The sequence below is a fragment of the Sorex araneus genome, chromosome 1 (assembly GCF_027595985.1).
Source record: "Sorex araneus isolate mSorAra2 chromosome 1, mSorAra2.pri, whole genome shotgun sequence".
NCBI lineage: Eukaryota > Metazoa > Chordata > Mammalia > Eulipotyphla > Soricidae > Sorex > Sorex araneus.
Window position 1 is genome coordinate 310,113,211 of NC_073302.1, and position 22,354 is coordinate 310,135,564.

At 39.6% G+C, this 22,354-nt stretch overlaps 1 protein-coding gene across 2 annotated transcripts in view; it reads left to right on the plus strand.

Annotated features, from left to right (window-relative positions):
• Positions 1–22,354, plus strand: part of FBXO8 (F-box protein 8) — a 44,317-nt gene that overhangs the window by 19,418 nt on the left and 2,545 nt on the right. The window contains exons 3-5 of one of the 2 annotated variants that reach the window (XM_004610386.3): positions 2,396–2,522; positions 18,557–18,675; positions 20,727–20,923. In XM_004610386.3, the coding sequence (XP_004610443.1) occupies positions 2,396–2,522; positions 18,557–18,675; positions 20,727–20,923 (443 nt within the window). The remainder of the gene's footprint in view (positions 1–2,395; positions 2,523–18,556; positions 18,676–20,726; positions 20,924–22,354) is intronic. The other variant, XM_055119996.1, reaches the window with a different exon arrangement.

The following is a 22,354-nucleotide window of genomic DNA, read 5'->3' on the forward strand; positions in this document are numbered from 1 at the left end:
TGCTGGAGGCCTCATCAGCTGTGCTCAGGGCTGACTCCTAACCATGCTGAGGAGTCATTTTGGTGGTGCATTGGAGACTGTATACAGTTTCAGGGCTCAAACCTGGGTCAGCTGCCAACAAGGCAAGCACCTAAATTCTTATACTATCTCTCACACCCAATCCTAACATTTTTCAATGTTGTGGTTTCAATACATTTTTCTTGCTTTTCTGTATATTATGTGCATATATAAAATGAGAGGCTTGAGGCTGGAGAGATAGTTTAGGGATTAAGACACTGGCCTTGCTGGGGCTGAGCAATAGCACAGTGGGGAGGGCGTTTGCCTTGCACACAGCTGACCTGGATTCGATTCCCAGCATCCCATATGGTCCCCCAAGTACCGCCAGGAGTGATTCCTGAGTGCAGAGCCAGGAAGAACCCCTGTGCATCACCGAGTGTGACCCAAAAAGAAAAAAAAAAAAAGACATTGGCTTTATATAAGCCAGCCCCTGTCTGATCCCTAGCACCCCACATGGTCCCTCAAACACCTCCAGGAGTGATGTTTGAGCAGAAAGACAGGAGTAAGCCCTCAGCGTGGCTAGAAGTGACCTCAAAACCAAAAATAAAAATTAGGAAGTTTGTGGTAGAAATCAATAATAAATATTAGAAAGTGAAATTATTTGAATAGTTATCATCTCTTTTAAAAGATTACTTGGTTTGGGGCTGGAGGGATAGTACAACGAGTAGGGCATTTGCCTTGTACATGGCTGACCCAGGTTCGATTCCCATCATCCCATGTGGTCCCCTGAGCACCAACAGGGGTAATTTCTGAGTGCAGAGCCAAGAGTGACCCAAAAAGAAAAAAAAAATTTACTTGTTTTATGGGCCAAATGCTGCTGTGCTCAGGGTTTACTCCTGGTCTACACTCAGGCATCACTCCTGCTGGTGCTAGGGGAGTCATATGAGGTGCCAGGGATCCAACCCCAGTCAGCTGTCTGCAAGGCAAGCACCAGACCTAGTGTACTATCACTCTGGCCCTGTCTCTTTATGTTTTTAATACGCAGAAAAATCAGGTAACTTTGAGACAGTTATCAAAATAAAATTTTAGTGTTCTCATTCTCTTAACGATAGTGTCCTTACATTTAATGATCTGTGACATACAGTGTCTAGAATTTCTAGACATTGTAATAAAATGAACCTTTAGTTTTTAAGTAATAACCACACACCTCTGTTCAGGGCTAGAAACTGCTATGTTCATCTGCAACAGTTTATTCTGCAGTATAGACTTATAGATTTGATAGACCTTAAACAAAAATGCCACTGGGGTATAATAAAGAACCAGTGTTTTGAGGCAGTCCCTTAAAACAACTATGCTTAATCTCACAGCTTTTGTGTTATACATTGAAATTAAAAGTTTTAATTTCTGTTTAGGTAACTCTCGTAGGTAATTAGGTAATTATAGGTAATTATAAATATATGGTAATGGCCAGAGCATTCATACTGCAGGTAGGGTGTTTGCCTTGCACCCGGCCATCCCGGGTTCAATCCTATATGTTCCCCCAAACACTGGCAGGAGTGATCCCTAAGTGCAGAGCCAGGAGTAAGTCCTGAGCACTGCTGGGTGTAGCCCCAAAACAAAACAAGCAAGCCAAAAAAGTTTCCCCCTCTGCCCAAAGTCTAGTTCTCCCATTCAGTTTCACTGGACAGTAGAGCTCATGTTCTTCTATAGATCATGTTTCACATCTTAGTTGAGATTGCAAAGATACCACCACTACATAAATTTACTGGACAACTTGTTTTCTTTAATTCTTTCCTTATCTATAGATCTGGCCTCATAGGATTTTTTTTTAAAGATTAGGCCAGTTATTATTAAATGCTTTAAATAATGTCTGGCATGTGTAGGCACTTGGTAACTGTTACTTTTTCTTATTAATACATGTATTATAGGGGCTGGAATGATAGCACAGTGGGTAGGGCATTTGCCTTGCATGCGGATGACCTGGGTTCAAATCCCAGCATTCCATATGGTCCCCTGAGCACTGCCCGGGGTAATTCCTGAGTGCATGAGCCAGGAGTGACCCCTGTGCATCGCCGGGTGTGACCCAAAAAGAAAAATACATATGTATTATAATTTCTGTATATCATAATGCCTTATGCTTAGCTTCAGCCATGTTCACAAACAGTAGTCATTGTAAGTTATACTTATGTGCTAGCAAAATTGCTAACTTAAGTGTACTTGTATACTGTACTCTAGTTAAAAAAATAAGTACATTAGAAGTAAATACATAATTAAAACCTAAATATAAAGTATATCTATGAAATATACTTTATATAATTTCATGTACTTCTTACCATGTATATGCATTTTTAACTCAGATGTAACCATATTTTTTGTCCAATTTATCTTACTTTTACAGGTTGTGTAAATCCACTTGGGGTCACTGTTCTATATACAATAAGAATCCACCTCTAGGATTTTCTTTCAGGAAATTGTATATGCAGCTGGATGAAGGCAGCCTCACATTCAATGCCAATCCAGATGAGGTAAGTAAAGAACCTGAATATTTATAACAATCAAAACTTTATCACTCTGTTGCTATAATTTTCCAATATAATAAACCTAAGAGTGAAAGAACATGGCTTTGAGTGGGCCTTTTTTCCCCTTTGTTAGTCTATCTGGGCCCACTCCCAGCGGTGCTCAGGGATTACTCCCGCCTTCTGCTAATGGTCTACTCTGGTGATGCTTGGGGACCATGTGGTGCAGGGATCAAACCAGGGCCGCTAGGTCTTCCAGTCACCTGAAGCCTGGTACTGGAGGTATGTCTCCGTGACGGTCATTTCTCTGTGACCTTACCACGGCACATTCTAATCTTTCCACATGGAGTCATGCTCTCCTGTCTGCCTGATTGAGATTTGCCTACCTGGCAGACTGAGAAAGGGCATAAAGGACATCAGTAGGATGGGAAGACAGCTCATAAGGCCAAAGCACGGCCCTGGCGTGCAGGAGTGCCATAGTACGATCCCCAGTACCACACAGGCCCACCCCCAACTCTCACTGCCTCGTAGAGCCCTCAAGAGCTGGATTTTGAGCACTGAGCTGCCAGGCCACCACGCCTGGGCCAACAGTGGCCAGGAACGGCTCACAGTCTCCCTAGTCACTGCCTCAGAGGTTTCTCCCCCCAAAAATAATGCTCACCAAATTTTATCTGCCATATTCACTTCCTAGTTTATTGTTTCACTGCTGGAGAGGCCAGGAGCGGTCGTGGTGGAGTTCTGACTATGTGAAGTACGTGCTTTCTCACTGTCCACATCTTCTTTATAATGCTCTTTCACTAGAGAGAGGGACAGTGAAAATATTAGTCTGCAACCCATTATAATGCTAAATGCTGCTTTTTTAAACACCCTAATTCTGCGCTGACAAAACTGTTTCTATAAAATTGAATACATTTGGGGTAGGATATTGAATAATCTGTTTCTTTTCAAATTATATATGAATGATCAAAATGTTAAGACCATTCTTTCACTTTTTTAATAATTTCACCCTTCACAATTCATCTTGGTAAAGGTTCAGATTCTCAAATGTTTAAATATCTTCTGGCCTTACCTTGTATAATGGAAACCACACAATAGTACAAAACTGCCACTACTCTGTAGATTATTTTCTGTAGAGAAATTTAACTGATAACATCTTAATTAACCTAATTTTAAAAAATATTTTATTTAGTCCTAACTTTCACTGTTACTAGAAAAATTTCTCCCATGAAAAATAGGTGAACCTAAAGTAGAAATAGTGATTTTATGACATATTATGGCATATTTCAAATATTTGATTTTAGGGGCTGGAGAGATTATACAGTGGGTAGGATGCTTTCTTGCACGCAACTGACCTAAGTTCAGTTCCTGGAACCATATATGGTCCCCAAAACCCCACCAGGAGTGATCCATGAGTACAGAGCCAGAGTTAAACCCTAAGCACAGCAGGTGTGACCCAAAATCCAAAAAGAAATAAAAAAACATAAACATTAGATTTATTTTACTTAAGGTTTTTTCTCCTTATCAAATTTTTCTGGTCAAAGAGTAAAATTATATGTAACATCATTGCAAGGGTGTCTTGGGACACATTATCAATTAAACCCAGCAAAGTATGTATTGTGCAGCTAGATAAAGTGTTCAAAGGAGAGTATTCTCTCCTTTGACCTGTGTTTAAAGGAGTGTTTTCTTTCAGTGACTAACAGATTAATACTTTCAGTGATAGTCAAATGATCTATGCTCAAACTAAGCAATGGAAGTCTTAATTGTATGAATTTAACAGGTTTTCCTTAGAAGGAGAATAAATAGATGTTACAATAAATGGATTTTTCAATGATGCTTTTTGTCAGAAATTACCCTTGTTTTTAACCTTGTTCTTGGTCAACTCCAAGTTCTTTCTATACTAGGTAGTAGCATCAGGAGGTAGGGACATCTTGGGTCGTATATCATGGTGATACCTACTCTGTGTGAGAAATTGCACTCCAGTGCCCTGAGCACCCAGCCACATGGTTTCAGAGAACTCACTGCTCCTCATTAGACTTACCCATTGCTTATTACTAACTGCAGCAGCCCACAGCACAGACAGTACAGTAGGCTGTCTAGTTTTGCATACCTCTCTTGGGCTTATTGGATGACAGTTATTGAACTAGAACTGAGACAGAACAGTCCGGTTTTTCACCTGAGCCACAAAAGGATCAAGTTGGGCAGTTACAAGCCCCCATCTTATTATACCCGATTTATCAAGGCATGCTGGTTCCTGTCATGGATATAACTGACATTTAGTAAAACTGTCATCTTCAATGCATATCACTCGTAAATGTTCCCTTCTAAGGAAAATGTAACTTGGTAAGTACTGAGTTGTAGATTTCTAAGGTCAGAAAAGTTGGATGTAACTGCTGATATCAGTTATGGTAAGTAGTCCCTTGTTGCAAAAGGAATCCTAATTCTTTAAGCTATAGAACCATCCTTTCAATGCAAAGAAGAGAATATAGATAAATCCTCGTTTACTCAAATTTAATCTGGGTACTTCTGAATATCTAAATGAAGAGAGGTAGATGACAAAGTAGGTTTCCATCTTTGCAGCTGCATATATCATATAGTTCTTAGATTCTCCTCTAGCGCTTGGAGGAGGGGAACAGAGAAAAGAGGCAAAATTAAAGGGTTTTTTAAAAATACTACTACTAATAATAATATTCTTAAACTTTGAGTGAAATATTTACTGAGAGGAGATTGAGGTTATTAATTAAAACAAGATCTTCAGATTTTACTTTTCCATCCTTCCTCCCCTGGTTATTGAGAGTTGGCTGTATTTTCTGTTTCTTCACTCCTTGGCCTGCTTTAAAGAATATTCGGGAGCATTCCAGGAGTATTGAACCATTCTGAAAGGGGCATATGTGCTGCCAAGAGACATAGACATAGTCATTCAAAATGACATGTGGTTCCAGAATTTTGATTCTGTGCTTTCAAGAACATTTTTAATTTAGCAGGTGTTGCCAGATAGCAAAATAGAATTCTCTCATTACCAGAATTCACTTAGGATATAAATAGGCAAAAGGCATTGGGGACCTACATGTAGGCACAGGGAAAAGAAAGTATGTTATAATTCTGTTTGATACTTTCTTTCATTGACTTTCATTCAATCCATGTATCATCAGTTATAAATAATTAACTTAGTTGTCTATTTAAGTCAGACCTCCAAATTTGAAATAATGTGAAAATTATCCTAAGATCTTTTTTTATAAAGTACTTTCTGATGTGGGTGATACTTTAACCACATTTAGATTGACAGGCCAAGTTTTTGAAAGAAGCGTGGAAATCAAGAAGTATTTCTGAGGGTGTTTTTTTTCCCCATTTTTACCCACTCAATGGAGCACTGTCATCAGATGTATTTTTGGTTTCATTTCAGCCTGAGAAGTAAATTTGTTTTATGATATGTTTAAATGTAAGTGGTGTTGATTTGTACCTAAGATGATATGTATATAACTGTTCGGTATTGTAAACAGTCTACTTTTCCATAATTTCTAGTTCTGTACTACATTTTTATAGCAAAGCATCATTAAAATATTATAAAAATCAGAATACTTACAGCCACAGGGAGCAAGATTCTCCAAAGGACATCGTGCATATCATGGATATGGGTAACCAAACTCCACAGCAGCTGCTGCCAGTGGCTCTTGGGGTGGGGGCGAACACCCGCACACTTCGGGGTACGATTATCCGGCACGCTGTCGTGATGTGCATGAAACTGTGATCCCAGCTATATGTCAAGTCTTGATCTTGTGCATGAGCTTGTGTACCTTGTGGCAGGCAATCACATTCTGGTAAAGGGATGTGCTAAGACCTCTCTGTTGACAGTAGGCTGGACTCTCCCCCTGCATGTACCAGTTGAGTGTGTTGGTCTTATTACTCTGGCAGAAGTCTAAGAAAGTAATTTTACTTGTAAATTAGTAAACTCTATTCCCTGTGCTCTGTTTGGTATTGAACATTTTGTTGATAGTTATTTGAAAATTTGGAATGTGAAAAATTGGTAGTGAACATGGTTTAACTTTTCGTGTTCCCTTTTTTGTTAATTGATGGTATAAAATTGCTTTCAGTTATTTTTTTAATGTGACTGGGGTCAGGTAAAGACTTTTTTTTTTTCAGTTATATAGGTATGTTTTTCCTGTAGTCATTCAGATAGAACCACATGCATATAGCTTGATGTATTTTATTGGATTAACAATCTGGAATAAAGTGTATTATGAGAAATATTTTAAATGTGACCCATGCCTACATTTCACATGGAAGTGTGTAAACAATATATCTTCACGATAACATTTTTTATTGGACCATCTAAAATATAAACAGGAAATTTGTAGGAATTTTCCATTAGAAAAAGTAACTCAGGAGTTTCTACTCAATTCTGTTGAATATCTCAGATATTAAATCTTACTGACATTTTTCTCCAGCATATAGCAGCCAGATGTTCATTGCCATTATTTTGTAGCACAGGAACAATGATTTAAAAAAAAAAAAGTTCCCCCCTAGGAATAGAAACCCCTCATTGATATCTTTAAAATGAATAGATAAGCAGTTCCCAAATGTATTCTTTGGGATAATTATTCTATAGGATAATAGGCACAGTCGAAGGAATTCCTAAACCTATTACATTTGATCATGGTAGCTTATGGTTAGTTGACTTATTTACAGAATAACTTTTGAGAGCTTTTTATACTTTTGATGCAAATTATATCCAAGAGGAAGGTGTTGTGTCTAGTAGTATTAAATAATTTATTTGACATGGTGTGTTTTGAATATTGGGAGGTAAGGTACTATTTTAGGTAATGTATTCTGAGATATGCTAATACATGTTGTCTGTAATATTTCTCATGTTAAGAAAGTTTGTGTTCTTAAGCAGACACACTGAGTGAATAAGATACGAGTGTTCACTGATAGCACTTTGTACTACTGAAAGTCTGTGGGCCTATAGTCATTATTCTTTCTTTTGGTCTGCTAGTACTTATCACCAAAAATTAATAAGCTAAGAGTTGAGTTCTGATATGATTCATTAATACTCTGGGTTTTTTTGTGGTAAATGTTAAGTGTAGTATAGTGTGGAAGCTCATCTAAAAGCAGCATTAAATTCAGTTATTTTTCTGTAGACATTGGTAAAAAAAATACACCAAACAATTTAGAACTAACCATTCACCTTTACATACTTGGTATCTCATGCTCTACATGAACCCTATAATTTTTTTTTTTTTTTTTGCTTTTTTGGGTCACACCCAGTGATGCTCAGGGGTTACTCCTGGCTCAGCACTCAGGAATTACTCCTGGCGGTGCTTGGGGGACCATATGGGATGCCGGGGATCGAACCCGGGTTGGCCCCGTGCAAGGCAAATGTCCTACCCGCTGTGCTATCGCTCCGGCCCCTGAACCCTATAAAATCTTAATATCTCCTGCAACATTGGAATACTCCCAGGGAAGGCCAATGAGCTGCTATATGGTTGTTGTTGTTGGTGGTGGTTTTCTTTTTTGACCAATGTGTGTTCTCTTTTGATATTTAATGTTCTATAAGTCTAGAAATTTGCCTTTATCTTTCTAATAAAAGTACATTAGTTTCCCATAAAAAAAAAAAAGAACTTTTCTAGGTTACCAAGAAGATGTGTATGGTTGATTGATTTAGTGATACTTGAGACTGGGACCTCTCTGTCTCTGAGTTCTTGCCCCAGCCTAGGATGTATATACTTTGGGGAGAGAAAGAAGGAAGGAGAAAGGGAGGGAAGGTGGGAGGGACGGAGGGAGTGAGAAAGGGAGGGAAGGCTAAAGGAAGGAAGTCCAGGTAATTTAGAACTAATCAGATCCTCCACTTTCCTTCTCCCTAAGATAATTCCATATTTAATGAGCTGTGACCTGCAGGATGTATTTTTCCTGCTTGTATCAGGAAGGGGTTTTAGGCTTGTATGAATAAAAGATCTCATAGTGAAACCAACAATGTACACTTACATTTTTTCAGAAGAAGCCCAGAGAGGGGTAGGCATCGCCATTATTTTTGTGTTCACTATAGGCCTTAAGATTGTTGAATTTTGCATCCTATTGAAAGTGAAAGTCCAGTTGAAAGGGAGAAAAATAGCTACCACCACTATTTGCAAAATTGTAATTCCACTTACCTTATGTTTTGGCTCTGCTAATTTAGAGGTTGTATTGTCTAATAGAGGAATGTGTTGAAAACACTGGCCAATTCAGATTTTTGCCATTTTAGTTCCAGTATGGAGCAGACAGGTCCAATAAAAGAGAAAAGGTTAAGATGGTAGGAAATTGTGTTGCAGTTCTGGTAATTAACCTGCATTATCGGGAAATTGTTACTAGCACCTAGTGAGGAAAAAAAAATTAAGATTATGGGTAGAAATTGGGAAAGGTCTGAGAGTTCCTTACCACTCTTGAGTTTTTTGTTTCATTTTTGTTTTTGGTCCTCACCCGGCAGTGCTCCTCCTGGCTCTGTGCTCTTGGCAGTGGCAGAGATTCAACCTGAGCCAGCTGCACACAAAGCCCATGCTCCAGCCCGCTGAGCTGTCTTTCTGGCCTTGATACCACCGGATCCTCTAGTAAAAGGGAATTTCTCTTCAGTCACAGTAGTACGGCAGGGTTGATAACACCGAGGACCCAAGCACATTCCTTGAATATGCCAGGCCCTGGGTGCCATGTGGCCTTCAGCCTCTACCAGGTGTAGCCGCCATGGTGAGACTTCAGAGTGTTACACTAGAGAGGCTGACTCCATTTTCACCCTTAGGGGTAGAATACAGGGGCCCAGGAGATGGTCCAAGAGACAGGAAAGCATGCTTTGCATAGAGGAGGCCCAGGTTTGATCCCTGGCACTGTACTTCCCTGCCACTCGCCCACCATCACCTCTGGTACTGCTCAGTGCAGTGGTGCCAAAGTCAAAACCGAAATTAAAAGTGTTGACTATATATTATTTCATGCTGCTCATGTTAAGCTTCCTCCCTTTGGGCCATGTGATGCTCACATCATCCACTGCTGATCTGTGAGATTGGGGGAGATCTTGTCCCTTTGGATAGGAACTGAAGCGGCTACGTCTTCACACATGTATGAAGAATTTAATGTTTAGTGAACCTGCAGCCATCTTAGGGGGATGCTAATAGCACACTGAGAAGAACACAGTGAAAGCAAATCATTGGATCCATGATGTGTTCATTGCATGAGCTTTAGAGAATTGGGACTTTTTACTCCATAAGGCGACAGACTCCTTTACTTTTGCAGAGGGCATCCCCAGCTGTGCTCAGGTCAGGGCTCTGCAATCAGAGATCACCCTGGCAGGGGGTAGAGGGTTGCAGGCAGGGGGATTAAAACTGGGATCAGCTGCATGCAAGGCCAGTGCCTTATCCTCTCTACTATCTGGTCCCACATGTTGGTTTTTACAATGAAGAAGGAAAGCTTTGCTTCTCTATTAGCATCCGCTTTTATACAGTGCTAGTGTATTTTATACAACCTACTGTATCATGTCCACCCTCCGCTTGTCTCCAAGAGTGATTCCAATATATATATATAGCTTAGAGTCAGTCCACTGAAGGACATTTGTGGATGCAAAATAAACTTTTTAGAATTCTCAAAGCGAATCAAATTCCTTGAACCCTTTTTTAATCTGAATGTAATCAAAAAAGAGATTAATGCCTAAAATATTCTAATGTGCTCGTCAAACTTCTTCTTGCATATGTTTTGCTTTTATCAGTATGTTAAGGTAGATACTATTTTGCATCTTAAGTGTCTGAGGTAAAAAGTAAACTGAAATTAGTCGCTAGTGTTCTAGGACATTGAACTAGAAGAAAGAATCGAGTTAGAATCGTTGCCAAAGCCTGAAGATCTCTTTAGATCACTCTTGGCCATTGGCAATTGAATCTTAGTCGATTAACATGTTCCCTTTTTTTAAAAATTAAACTAGTGACTCAAACCTCTAAAAGTTCAGGATTTGAGGCATTTCACACTATACCAAAGTTTTTTTTATCAACTCCAGGCTCCAGGTTTTTGCAGTTGTTGCTACACTATTTTTTTCTCCTTAGTTGAACTCAGGAAAATCTTCAAATTTACAGCTTCACCTGAAAGTCAGTTGGAAACTGACTTTTTTTTTTTTTTTTTTTTTTTTGCTTTTTGGGTCACACCCAGCGATGCTCAGGGGTCACTCCTGGCTCTGCACTCAGGAATTACCCCTGGCTGTGCTCAGGGGACCAGATGGGATGCTGGGAATCAAACCCGGGTCGGCTGCGTGCAAGGCAGATGCCCTACCCACTGTGCTATCACTCCAGCGCCCCCCCTTTTTTTTCTTAAGTAGCTCTTCGGACTAGAGTGATAGCACAGCGGGTAGGGAGTTTTCCTTGCATGCGGCCGACCCGGATTAAATTCCTCCATCCCTCTCGGAGAGCCCGGCAAGCTACCGAGAGTATCCCGCCCACACAGCAGAGCCTGGCAAGCTGCCCATGGCGTATTCAATATGCCCAAAATGGTAACAAGAAGTCTCACAATGGAGACGGTACTGGTGCCCGCTCGAGCAAATCAATGAGCAATGGGAAGACAGTGCTACAGAGATACAGTGCAAGTAGCTCTCCACTTACTAGTTCTCTGACTTTATTGGGCAAATGACTTTACTTCCATTTGCATTAGTTGTCCCATCAGCAAAACGGAGGCAGTCAGTCACAGTGCTGTGATGGTGCACTGAAAAGGAAGTGAAGTACTGTATGCTAAACGCTTATTGCCTCCCAGGGCTCACCAAAAATATCTTGGTTGACAGACTCGAGATACAACAACAGGAACTTTTACTCCCAAGAGTCAGGTAATGATCTGCACTTTGCAGTTCTTCCTCTTCTGAACTTCTGGTAAGCCCTTGACACCTGAATATATGGTTGTAAGCAAAATAGGTGTTAGTTACACCAAATCTTATAGCATTAGATGTGGATACCCTTTCCTTTAAATCCATTTCGAGAGGGGAGAGGGGAATAGTGATTTGGTTGAGCTGTAGCACAACTTGCCCTGTATGTATGAGGTCCTCAGTTCAGTTCCTGGCATCATCAAAAGGAAAAAAAAAATACTTTAAAAATGTGATCAGATGGATAAGCAGTCCTTCACATATGCAGTAGCTTTTCACATGAATGGTGCTATTTAGTTTAATCTTTGTCAGGACATTTAAAGTAATACTTAGAAATTCAAAATAATTTTCAAATTAAAATGTATGTCTTGCCTATAGTAGTGGCAGGATAAATGATATTTTAATTACTGGGTCAATAAGTCTGTGTATACACTGACAGTGAAACCACCTTTTCAGTCTTTACTTGCTTCACTGTTAACGTTTTTGGTTGTTTGATTCAGTGATGCCAGTGGTCAGACCCGGACCCTCACACATGAGATCTTTCCTCTGGACCACCTCCAGGGACAGGATTTCGGAGGCTTTTAATGTTGCTTGTTTCAGAGCTACTGCTAAAATATATTTATAAATGTATGCACGTGAGATCTTAATAATCCAATAAAATTGTAATTTGCAGTCTTCACGGTAAGCTTCATCCTTTAGCTCGGTGGACCTCGATCGCATGCACTAATTGTGTGTGTTAAAAGCAGGAATTCGAAATTAGCAAGTGTTTGAATGTGCCATTTTTTTCCTTTAGTTTTAATTATTACTATTTGTACTTTAATAATTTATTTCTGTATCATGATGGGGTTGCTTTTTTATTTCTGAATCACAAGTAGATGTAGAAGCTTAGACTTCAACTACCAGCAACTTTTATCAGTAAGAATTAAAATGATTGCCAGGTTTCATTACTGGTAGCTATTTATTACTTAGGACGTACTTTCATATTCAAGTTATTGCTTTGTCCCATTGATTGTGATTCTGGGGGACATCAGGACTCACAGATAGGACTTTTTATGCTATTTGGAATTACTCTAATCAATGGAATTCTTTTTGGTACTTCAAATCTTAAACAGGGCCAGAGAGGTAGTACATGGGCTAAGGCACTTGCCTTTCCATGTGACCACCACCAGCTGTGGTCCTGAGGCCAATTGAGCATCACCGGGACAGAGTCATCTTCACTGCCAGAATAACAGAACAGCACAGAATCTTCCAGCCCTTGCATTGAACCTCAAGTGGAAGCCCTCAGGACTAACCGTTTCCTCTCTTTTATGAGATTGCCTACTGACATCTAACTACAAATAATTTGGGGTACATGTGTGACTGTTCTTAAACAGCTCATCAGCATCATGTACTTCATTTGTTGGCAAATCCCCCATAAATTACTCTTGAAGGCAGAAATCCTTGCCCATTCACAGCAATTAACCAGAACCACAGTATGACTCATTATTCTCCAGACAAAATGTGGATTTTATTTTATTCAGTCGTGAATTTTATTCAGTCACTGTATTTGTGAATTTGCTACAGGATATTGTCACTCTCTTCTCCCGCCATCTGTCACTTCCCCTACATAAGTATGCCCAGACACTGTGTACTCTCTGTACTTAGCAAAGAGACAAGACTGAAATCTGCTCTCAGCTTAGCTTTCAGGCTGACATCAAAATCATCTTCACATTTCTTTCCCAATTTTTACTGTTTTCTCTTTCCCAATTTTTTCTTTCTTCTAAGTGACAAGGGCAGACAATGTGAATAGCCCACATAATAACTCCTCAAGAAAAAGGAAACACTGCTTCTATTTTTTTTTTCTTTTTGGGTCACACCCAGCGATGCACAGGGGTTACTCCTGGCTCATGCATTCAGGAATTACTCCTGGCAGTGCTTGATGGCCATATGGGATGCTGGGAATCGAACCTAAGTCAGCCACGTGCAAGGCAAATGCTGTACCTGCTGTGCTGTCGCTCCAGGCCCCCCGCCCCCGCCAGTTCTTAAATCTTGTGAAATTATCTTTCTAAAACATGACAACTCTTTAAACACAGCCATAATTTCTGCTTGCATCTTTGTCTCCTCAGCATGAGATTGGGATAGTGAGTCTAATCAGTGGGAAAAGCTTAAATTCTCTCTAATAAAAGCTGTGCATGACATTTCTGAAATATCTGCTCAAGGTGAATGTGACCGTAGAGTGGCAAGCACACAATGGCAGGAGGGAATAAACATGGCAAAACCTAGTGGATAGAAGGAAATGAAAATACAAGGGACCAAGCAAGATAGTCCTAAGTTTGTCTGCTGCCAGCAGCCACCCACCCAGATGCTGCCAGTCTCCGAGTATGCTTGCTATGAGAGCTGCATGCATCTCAGTGCAGCTGAAAAGAAGGGGATTGGCTTGCAATTTTCCAAATTATATAGTCCCAGGTAAATTTTCATATGTGCAAGTTCTATTTGTTGTATTTTTCCCCCCTCTTGACTATATAGAGAACATGTTCTTTCATTAAAAAGAGCAAATGAGGGTGACTAGAATAATCAAAAATGGGTTTTATGGGACCAGAGCAATAGCAGAGTGGGGTGTTGTTTGCCTTGTACCCAGCTGATCTGGGTTCAATCCTTGGCATCTCATATCATCCCCCAAGCACCACCAGGAGTGATTCCTGAGCACAGAGCCAGGAGTGACCCCTGAGCATTGCTGAGTGTGCCTCCCGCCCCAAAAAAAAAAATTGCAAAAAAAATGAAATGGGTTTTTATTTTCCTTAGCTATAAGAAAGGAAAAAGAGCATCAGGGCTGGGACTAGAGTGATAGCACAGCGGGTAGGGCATTTGCCTTGCACAACGGCCGACCCAGGTTCAATTCCCAGCATTCCATATGGTCCCCTGAGCACTGCCAGGAGTGACCTCTGTGCATCGCTGGTGTGACCCAAAAAGAAAAAAAAAAAGGAAGAGCATCAGGGTTGTCATTCTAAATGTTGTCACTGTTGATTTCAAACAACAAAAATGGGGATGCTTTCATTTCACCTATATCGAGGCTGTCCGCTGACCAGCTGGTTATCTTTCCTTATCCAGAGAGTATCTTATATTATATCTCCAAATCTTTGCATTGTATTTTGGTGAAAATGCTAAGATTTCAGTTGTCCATGTCCCTGTGGTTAGAACATGTACTTGTTACTAGATGTTAATAGACATGTTCTCATTGGGCTAAAAATCAGAAATCTAAGCTGAATTATTTTGCTTTGTATTTATCAAAATGTAAGGATTATTATGTGGTGTTTGTTTTTTGAGCCACGCTTGGCTATGCTTATGGCTTACTCCCACCTCTGTGCTCAGGGATCACTCCTGTCAGGGCTCAGGGGACCACAGAAGGTACCAGAGATCAAACCCAGGTCAGGTCAGCCACATGAATCACAAACACCTTACCAGCTGTCCTATCTAGCCCCAGGATAATTTTTAGCCTCTAAATGTTTATCTGTGTATTGTGCGGTGTTGGTGATCAAGCCCAGATGTCACACATGCAAGAGCATGAGTTACACTGAGCCACATCCTCCAATCCTCAGCCACACTGACAGGTGCTCTCTCGAAAAAAGACAAAGTCCTGTCCAGTTTGCTCTTATGCAATGCTCTAATTCTTTTGTTCTGTTTTGGGCACAACAGAGTTACTCAGGGGCTGTTCCTGGCTCAGTTGCTGGGGGTTTGCTCCCGGTGTTGCCCCGGGGACCATTTGGTGCCAGGGAACAAACCCAGGAATTTCTCAATGCAAAGCACACACCCAACCTATTGTGTCACCTCCCCCTTTAACTCTGCCCCCGTCTTTTTTCCTCCCCTGTGCTAGTACATTTTCCAATTTTGCGGGTCATCCTCAATTTCCTGTTCTTGAGCAGTTCCCTTAGTTTCCTTTCCTCCTTGGTTCCAGTCAGAGATACTTAACTGTCACTCTCTTCTCTGTTCCAGCCATCAGGTCCAGTGTCCTTTGCCCACCTGGGTCTCCTGGAGCCATCAAAACCAAATCTACCCATGTTCCCCACCAAGCACTAACATCCTTCCATTGTGGGCCAGAAGGGGCACACACCCAGCAGTGCTCAGAGGCTTCTGTGCTCATGGGGGCCCCCAGAGGAGTTTGGGCCCTGGGGCAGCATGGGGAACATTCTTTCCCCTCTCTGCTTTTTACATTTAAAATGCATATATGCATTCCTCTAGGTGAAAGTCGTGCAGCTTTTATCAGCATAAGATCATCACGTAGGGGGCTGGAGCGATAGCACAGCGGGTAGGGTGTTCGCCTTGCACACAGCTGACCCGGGTTCAATCCCCAGCATCCCATATGGTTCTGAAAAAAAAAAAAAAAGATTATCACTTAAAGCTGCACAGATAGCCTTTGCTTTGTGGCACTGCCTTGTCCCATCCCTTCTCTTCTAGGCTTAGATGGATGTGCCTCCATCCCACAGAGCTCCCTAACATAACCATCAGTCCTGGACTCCTTCCGCAATCTTGCCAGAGCCTCATTCCCTTTTTCCATACACTTGGTCTGATTCATCTCGAGTTGGACATCGTTCCCGTGAACTCGGTAGATGATGGGGAATGCTACGGCCTTCCCTTTCCTGGCCCCTGCAGATGAAGGTGGCCCCGTCTTCACAGTTGCCTTTGCATGGGGACCCCCACCCCTCACCATTACAAACATGTTACTGACTTGGTATGTCTGGGATCTCACTGGGATCTCCACATCCCCGCCCGCCGAAACAGGCCTCGCCCCATGCTTTAATGTCCAGCTGGTCGGCAGATCCCAGGCTGGGGGCTCTGCTCCCTTGCTTACACCACAGCTCAGCTGATTCCCTTGGAATCTTGTCCTGTGCCTTTTTCTTTTTCCTTCCTTTGCCTTTCACTTTGTTCACCGTGAAAGTGATCCCTCACCAGAGCGTTCCCTGTCTTGGATCTGGTACCTTTAATTATAAAATCAAGAATTGGCTTATTTCAAACCGTCATCTCATTGGGCTTTAGCTTTACCATCTTTCTACATATCCTGACTCTTGACTCATTTTTGAGAACTGCAGTTAGGTTTTATATTAAATTCTCAAAAACAGGTATCATACAATGCTTCTAGGGGACAAACTCTAGTATTCATTTATAACCAAGTAATATCAAATGATATGAGAATGGCAGTTATGATTTAATTAGAGAATTTCTATACTGTTTAATGTATAATTTTAGTGAGTTTTAAATTTTTTGTTTAAAAAGTGTATTAGACTGAGTTTTGCATCTACTAAAATATTGATTTACAAATAGATATGAGTAAAGAACTATTAAATAATGCTTAATTGACTTCTCACTGAGTCACTTAAAATTAAGCATAAGGAAAACTTCTAAAATTGTTATTCTTTAAAATGGAAGAATTGGAGGGAGAACATTTTAGCTTTAGTTGTTTAATTAAGTAGATCCAATAAATATACAGTCAACTCTCGATTATTTAAATTTACGGAGGGAAGGATGGAACAAAAATTCCTATTTCTCTGGTCCCTACCCCCTCAGACAGTTGCTGAGAACCTCATTCCAAACAAAACCTTTGCCTTTCCGTCTAGATCATGGTATATCCAGGATGCAGTCTGAAATATGGCTTACAACTGAGTTGACAAGAAAGTTTTATGTCAGCACATTCTGTTCTTTATATATATTTTTAAAAATCAGTGCACTAGCATTACTTTTGTACTATTAAAATTCACATGAGAATTCGATAATATTGCTATAGGGATATAATCCTGATGGCTCGTAAAATCAGCTTTATATAGAAAATCTTATCTTTGAATTATAAGTTACAGGTAACTGTAACCTTTCAAAAGCATTACCTCATGGTACCAAGTGCTTTTAAACTGTTTTTAATATAAAAATTTTATGAGCATTTTTATATTGAAGCATCTTTGGTAAAACTTCTTGCAGCTTTTAAAATTCTTAATTTTCAATATTCCTGAGTACTATGGAAGTGTAAAGAGGAAAAAATACTGAAGGAACTTATGCATGAAAACAGTATGTTGTGTGTATATAATACATTGTTTTCTCAACCAATTAGCTGAACTCTGTGTGCTCTTATCCAGACTCGAGCATTCGTGGGGATGCGTGTATCTGGATAACTGAGTTGAAATAAACACCCCTGACTTTTATTTCAATAACTGCACATTCAAATCCGCATACAACATCTATTTGAATGTGACCTCTACATAATTGAGTAAACATTGGTTTCAGTGTTTGGTTTTTTTTGTTGTCGTTGATGTTTTTGTTGTTGTTAATTTTAATCTAAAGTAGGTAAAACCTTAAGATAAAGCTTCTTGGGAAACTGCATGCAGAGAAAAGGAAATTCAAAGGTAACTCCTCTGAAAATATATTTAAATTGTTTTTTGTCCTTGTGCCCTCGAGTACATTGGAGCTACACTGAAGCAGTGCTTAAAAGCCAAAGTGTGTATTATGCATAAACTACCCTTGACTGTGCCCACTTTAAGTTTTAAAAAATGAATTTTTTTTGTATAGAATAAAAAGCGTTGGTCTTTCATTTGGTGATTCTTTTTGTTTCTAAGAAGTTATTTCTTTGCAATTGTATTTTTGAATATGAGATTTAAGAAATCATGATCCTTTTTAGTCTGCTTTTGGTTTTTTTTGTTTTTGTTTTTGTTTTTTGTTGTTGTTGTTGTTGCTGTTTTTCAATTTTATTTTGGCTCATACCCCACTAGTCACTGAACAGTGCTTGGGGGTTGCTCCTCCCAGTGGCCAGGCACTGGGATCAATGCAAAGCAAGCTCATCACCCCTGTGAGTCGCCTCCCTTGCCCAAGAAATCACAGTTTCCTACGAGACAGTAGGAATGCTTGTGACAGGACTTGCTTTAAAGCTTACTTTTTCTCCTGCTCCCCCAAGTTTAGGTCCTATTTCTATAGAGATAGTTTTCACTAGTAGGAATCAGAAAATTGAATTAGAATTTTGTTAGGAGGCTGAACTTTGAATTTCCTACTTTTCATTGCATGTAAACTATCCAACACATATAATAGTTTCAGTTCAAGTTCGAGCTTGTTGTGCATGTTAAAGCTACAAAAAGTCTACTAATGCTAGAGGGAAATCAGTTCTTGTTCCGCTATTGCCTTAATTGTCGAAGTTATAAATAACGACTAATTTCATTTATGTAGATTTGTCTTTCTGTCTTAGGGAGTGAACTACTTTATGTCCAAGGGTATCCTGGATGATTCGCCAAAGGAAATAGCAAAGTTTATCTTCTGTACAAGAACACTAAATTGGAAAAAACTGAGAATCTATCTTGATGAAAGGTAAGGAATATTTTGACTTTTCATCAGTAGCTAAATGATACTTTAAGCAAGTTTTACTCTTTGGTGGCAGGATGACTTCAAATTTTGGTTGTTGGTGTGTTGTACACAGTCAAACTGAATTAAAAAGCTGGAAGGGAGGTCAGGATGGGATGGGGGAGACAGCTCTTCCAGAGGGAAGGTTTCAAGCACTACATCACTCAAGAAAGGAAAAAAAAAAAACAAACTGTGTTGCATGACAGGCATCCAGCTGCAAAATTAAGTAAAGCTAAGGAAAAGATTTCTGTTTATTTCAAGTCATTTGTTTACAAGCTTTAAGTTGCTGATGAAGCAGGCTTTCTTTAAAAAAAAAAAAAAAAAAGTTATTTTTAGCCCAGGTACACATGCAAAAAGGAATACCAGCATCTTTGTAATTGCAAACACAAATCCACTCACAAATCCACTAATTTTGAGAATACCCTTTTTCTTTTTTTTCTTTTTTTTCTTTTTTTTTTTTTTTTTTTTGCTTTTTGGGTCGGACCCGGCGCTGCACAGGGGTTACTCCTGGCTCATGCACTCAGGAATTACTCCTGGCAGTGCTCCCGAACCATATGGGATGCTGGGGATCAAACCTGGGTCGGCCGCATGCAAGGCAAGTGCCCTACCTGCTATACTATCACTCCAGCCCCGGAAACCCTTTTTCTTAATGACTAGCTATAAAGGTTTAGGTTAACTGAAAAAACTGAAACTGTCCATATTAAAAAAAAAAATGTGTTGTTTAACTCAAATTATAGACATAAACTCAAAATTCCTGAAGGTATAAGTTATTCATGTGTTTGTTTGCATGTAGATACTACACCAAAGTGCCACATGCAAGTTTGAATTTCTGAGAATATGTCATTTAATAGTGTGTTGTACAATAGAGTGGATATCTAATTCTGACTAAGTAGTCATTTGCTTGTTTTAAGTGGACCTAATAATATTAGGACAATGTTTGGATGTCACATTATCAAGCTACCATGATTTCAGCATTGATCTCATACTAATCTAACGAATAGTTCAAACACATGCTTACATTTTTATTGTAATTATTAATGTTTAACTAATCAGGACTTTTTAACAACAGTTTACATTAATTATAATCCAGGAATTTGCCAGCAAGTAAGGAGTACACAATTCATTAAAGCACAAGCCCTGTCTTTGGGGGAGTTTAGATAGAGCACAGCAGCAAACTAGAAAGAAAAACAGACATAAAGATAGTGTCATTCACTCCTTTTTTATCTCCACATGCTAAGTACCAAATGATCAGCATAGCATTTTTCTATAAAGAACCAACTCTTTCATATTTCATATTTCATATCTGTCATATCTGTCTGTCTCTCTGTCTCTGTCTGTCTGTCTGTCTGTCTGTCTCACTCTCTCACTCTCTCTCCCTCTCTGCCACTTGTAATTACCATTGTTTGATAAAAGAAGACAGGATGTAAACAAACAGGTTTGGCTTGGCTTTATGTTAATAGTTTGCAAAACAGGTACTAGTCTTGTCTGGCCCACAAAATGTAGTTTTTCTATCCCTTCTATAAACAAATGGTAGAAATAAAGATTTTTCATGCAGTCATGGTTGAACTTAGAAGAATTGAAGCATTTTATAACGAAGTATTATTAGAATTTTCTTGATGAAGAAGTATTTATCTATAAATTTTTAAAAGTTACATAGCAGTTGTTACTCCTGGTCATGTGGATTGGTATGAAAAGTGAAGACACTTCTTATTTTCATAATGAAAAAAATGATAAAGGATTACATTTCTCACTTGATTTAGCCAAGGAGATGCATAAGAAGATATGGCTCTTTTCTACACTGAAACCTTCATTTTTCTTTAATTTATGGTTGTAGCTACTAATTTCAGTTTACCCAGGGGAAATATTTGCAGATTTAAGAATTATGTAAACCCTTTGTGACTGAATAATGTGCCAAATAATAATAAAATATTTCCATCCCCAAAAATGACTGATATTTCTTATGAACTTTTGTAATAGAGAAAGGTAAACTAAAGCTGAGTCTTTCTCTTTTCTCCTAGGAGAGATGTCTTGGATGACCTCGTAACATTGCATAATTTTAGAAATCAATTCTTACCCAATGCACTGAGAGAATTTTTTCGTCACATCCATGCCCCTGAAGAGCGTGGGGAATATCTTGAAACTCTTATAACGAAGTTCTCACATCGATTCTGTGCTTGTAACCCTGATTTAATGAGAGAACTTGGCCTTAGTCCCGGTAAGAAAATAATGAATTATTTCCTTTTCCCACTCCGCCTTCAGGTAGAAACGGGAGTATATGAGACATTTTTTGCTCACTGCAGGGAAAAGCACTGCCAGCATTTGCAGATACTTGTTTTATAACTTCTAGCAGTGATGATACTAGTTTTCTTAGCTACCATTTGTTTACAGAAAACATTCTGCTTTAGGAGAAGAGACAATTTTATCAGTTCTTTAAAATTAGCCTTGTTTGAGTATTGTATATTTTTGTGAGTCTAACTGGCAATTGGAGAAATTTTTTTCAATGTTTTTGTTAAGGCACTTTTTATATAGAACTACCTAGAACTTCTACTACACTGGCTTTTTGGCTTGCTTTATATATATATACATATATATTTTTTTTTAATTTTTTTTTTACCTGCTTTATTATTTTGGGCACTGAGTGGACTAGGGTGTTGGAGCTGGGGAATAACCCAGTTCCTCAATTGTAGGGCATGTGGTCTGCGTCTGCATATATCCCTCACCTACAGTGCGTTTTCAATACAACCAGTTTTTATTGTGTGTTTGTGTTTATGTATATGTACAGTCGGGTCCCCTAGACATTTCTTTCACATAATCAAATTTTAACTCATTTCATCATGACCGAAATGGTATTGTTCTTACTAAGCAGAAATTATAAAACATTTGGGGCTGGAGCGATAGCACAGCGGGTAGGGCATTTGCCTTGCACGCGGCCGACCCGGGTTCAAATCCCAGCATCCCATATGGTCCCCTGAGCACCGCCAGGAGTAATTCCTGAGTGCAGAGCCAGGAGTAACCCCTGTGCATCGCCAGGTGTGACCCAAAAACCAAAAAAAAAAAAAATTTTATAAAACATTTAGCAATATCATGAAGTTTGTTGAACATGCTTTTTTATAGGGTACACTTAGCTTTAATAGAATTAGAAAAGTCTGAAATAGAAATACCTCCATCCCCCTAAATAGAATATTTTAATTAAAAATCATAGCAGTGGGGCTGGAGTGATAACACAGTGGGTAGGGCGTTTGCCTTGCACGCGGCCGACCCGGGTTCAAATCCCAGCATCCCATATGGTCCCCTAGCACAGCCAGGAGTAATTCCTGAGTGTAGAGCCAGGAGTAATTCCTGTGCATTGCTGGGTGTGACCCGAAAAGCAAAAAAAAAAAAAAAATCATAGCAGTTAGGGGCCAGAGAAGTAGTACAGCGTGTTGAGGGCTTGTCTTGCGCACAGCTGACCAGGACTCCATTCCCAGCATCATATTTGGTCTCTTGAGCCCCACCAGGAGTGATCCTTAAGCACAGAACCAGGAGTAACCTCTAAGCCCCACCAGGTGTAACCCAACCCCTCAACCCCAGTCCCTAGATAGTACCAAGAAAAAAATAAGAAAGCTGGGGAAGAAAGAAGCCCAAGGGTGGGAGTAAGAGGGACACC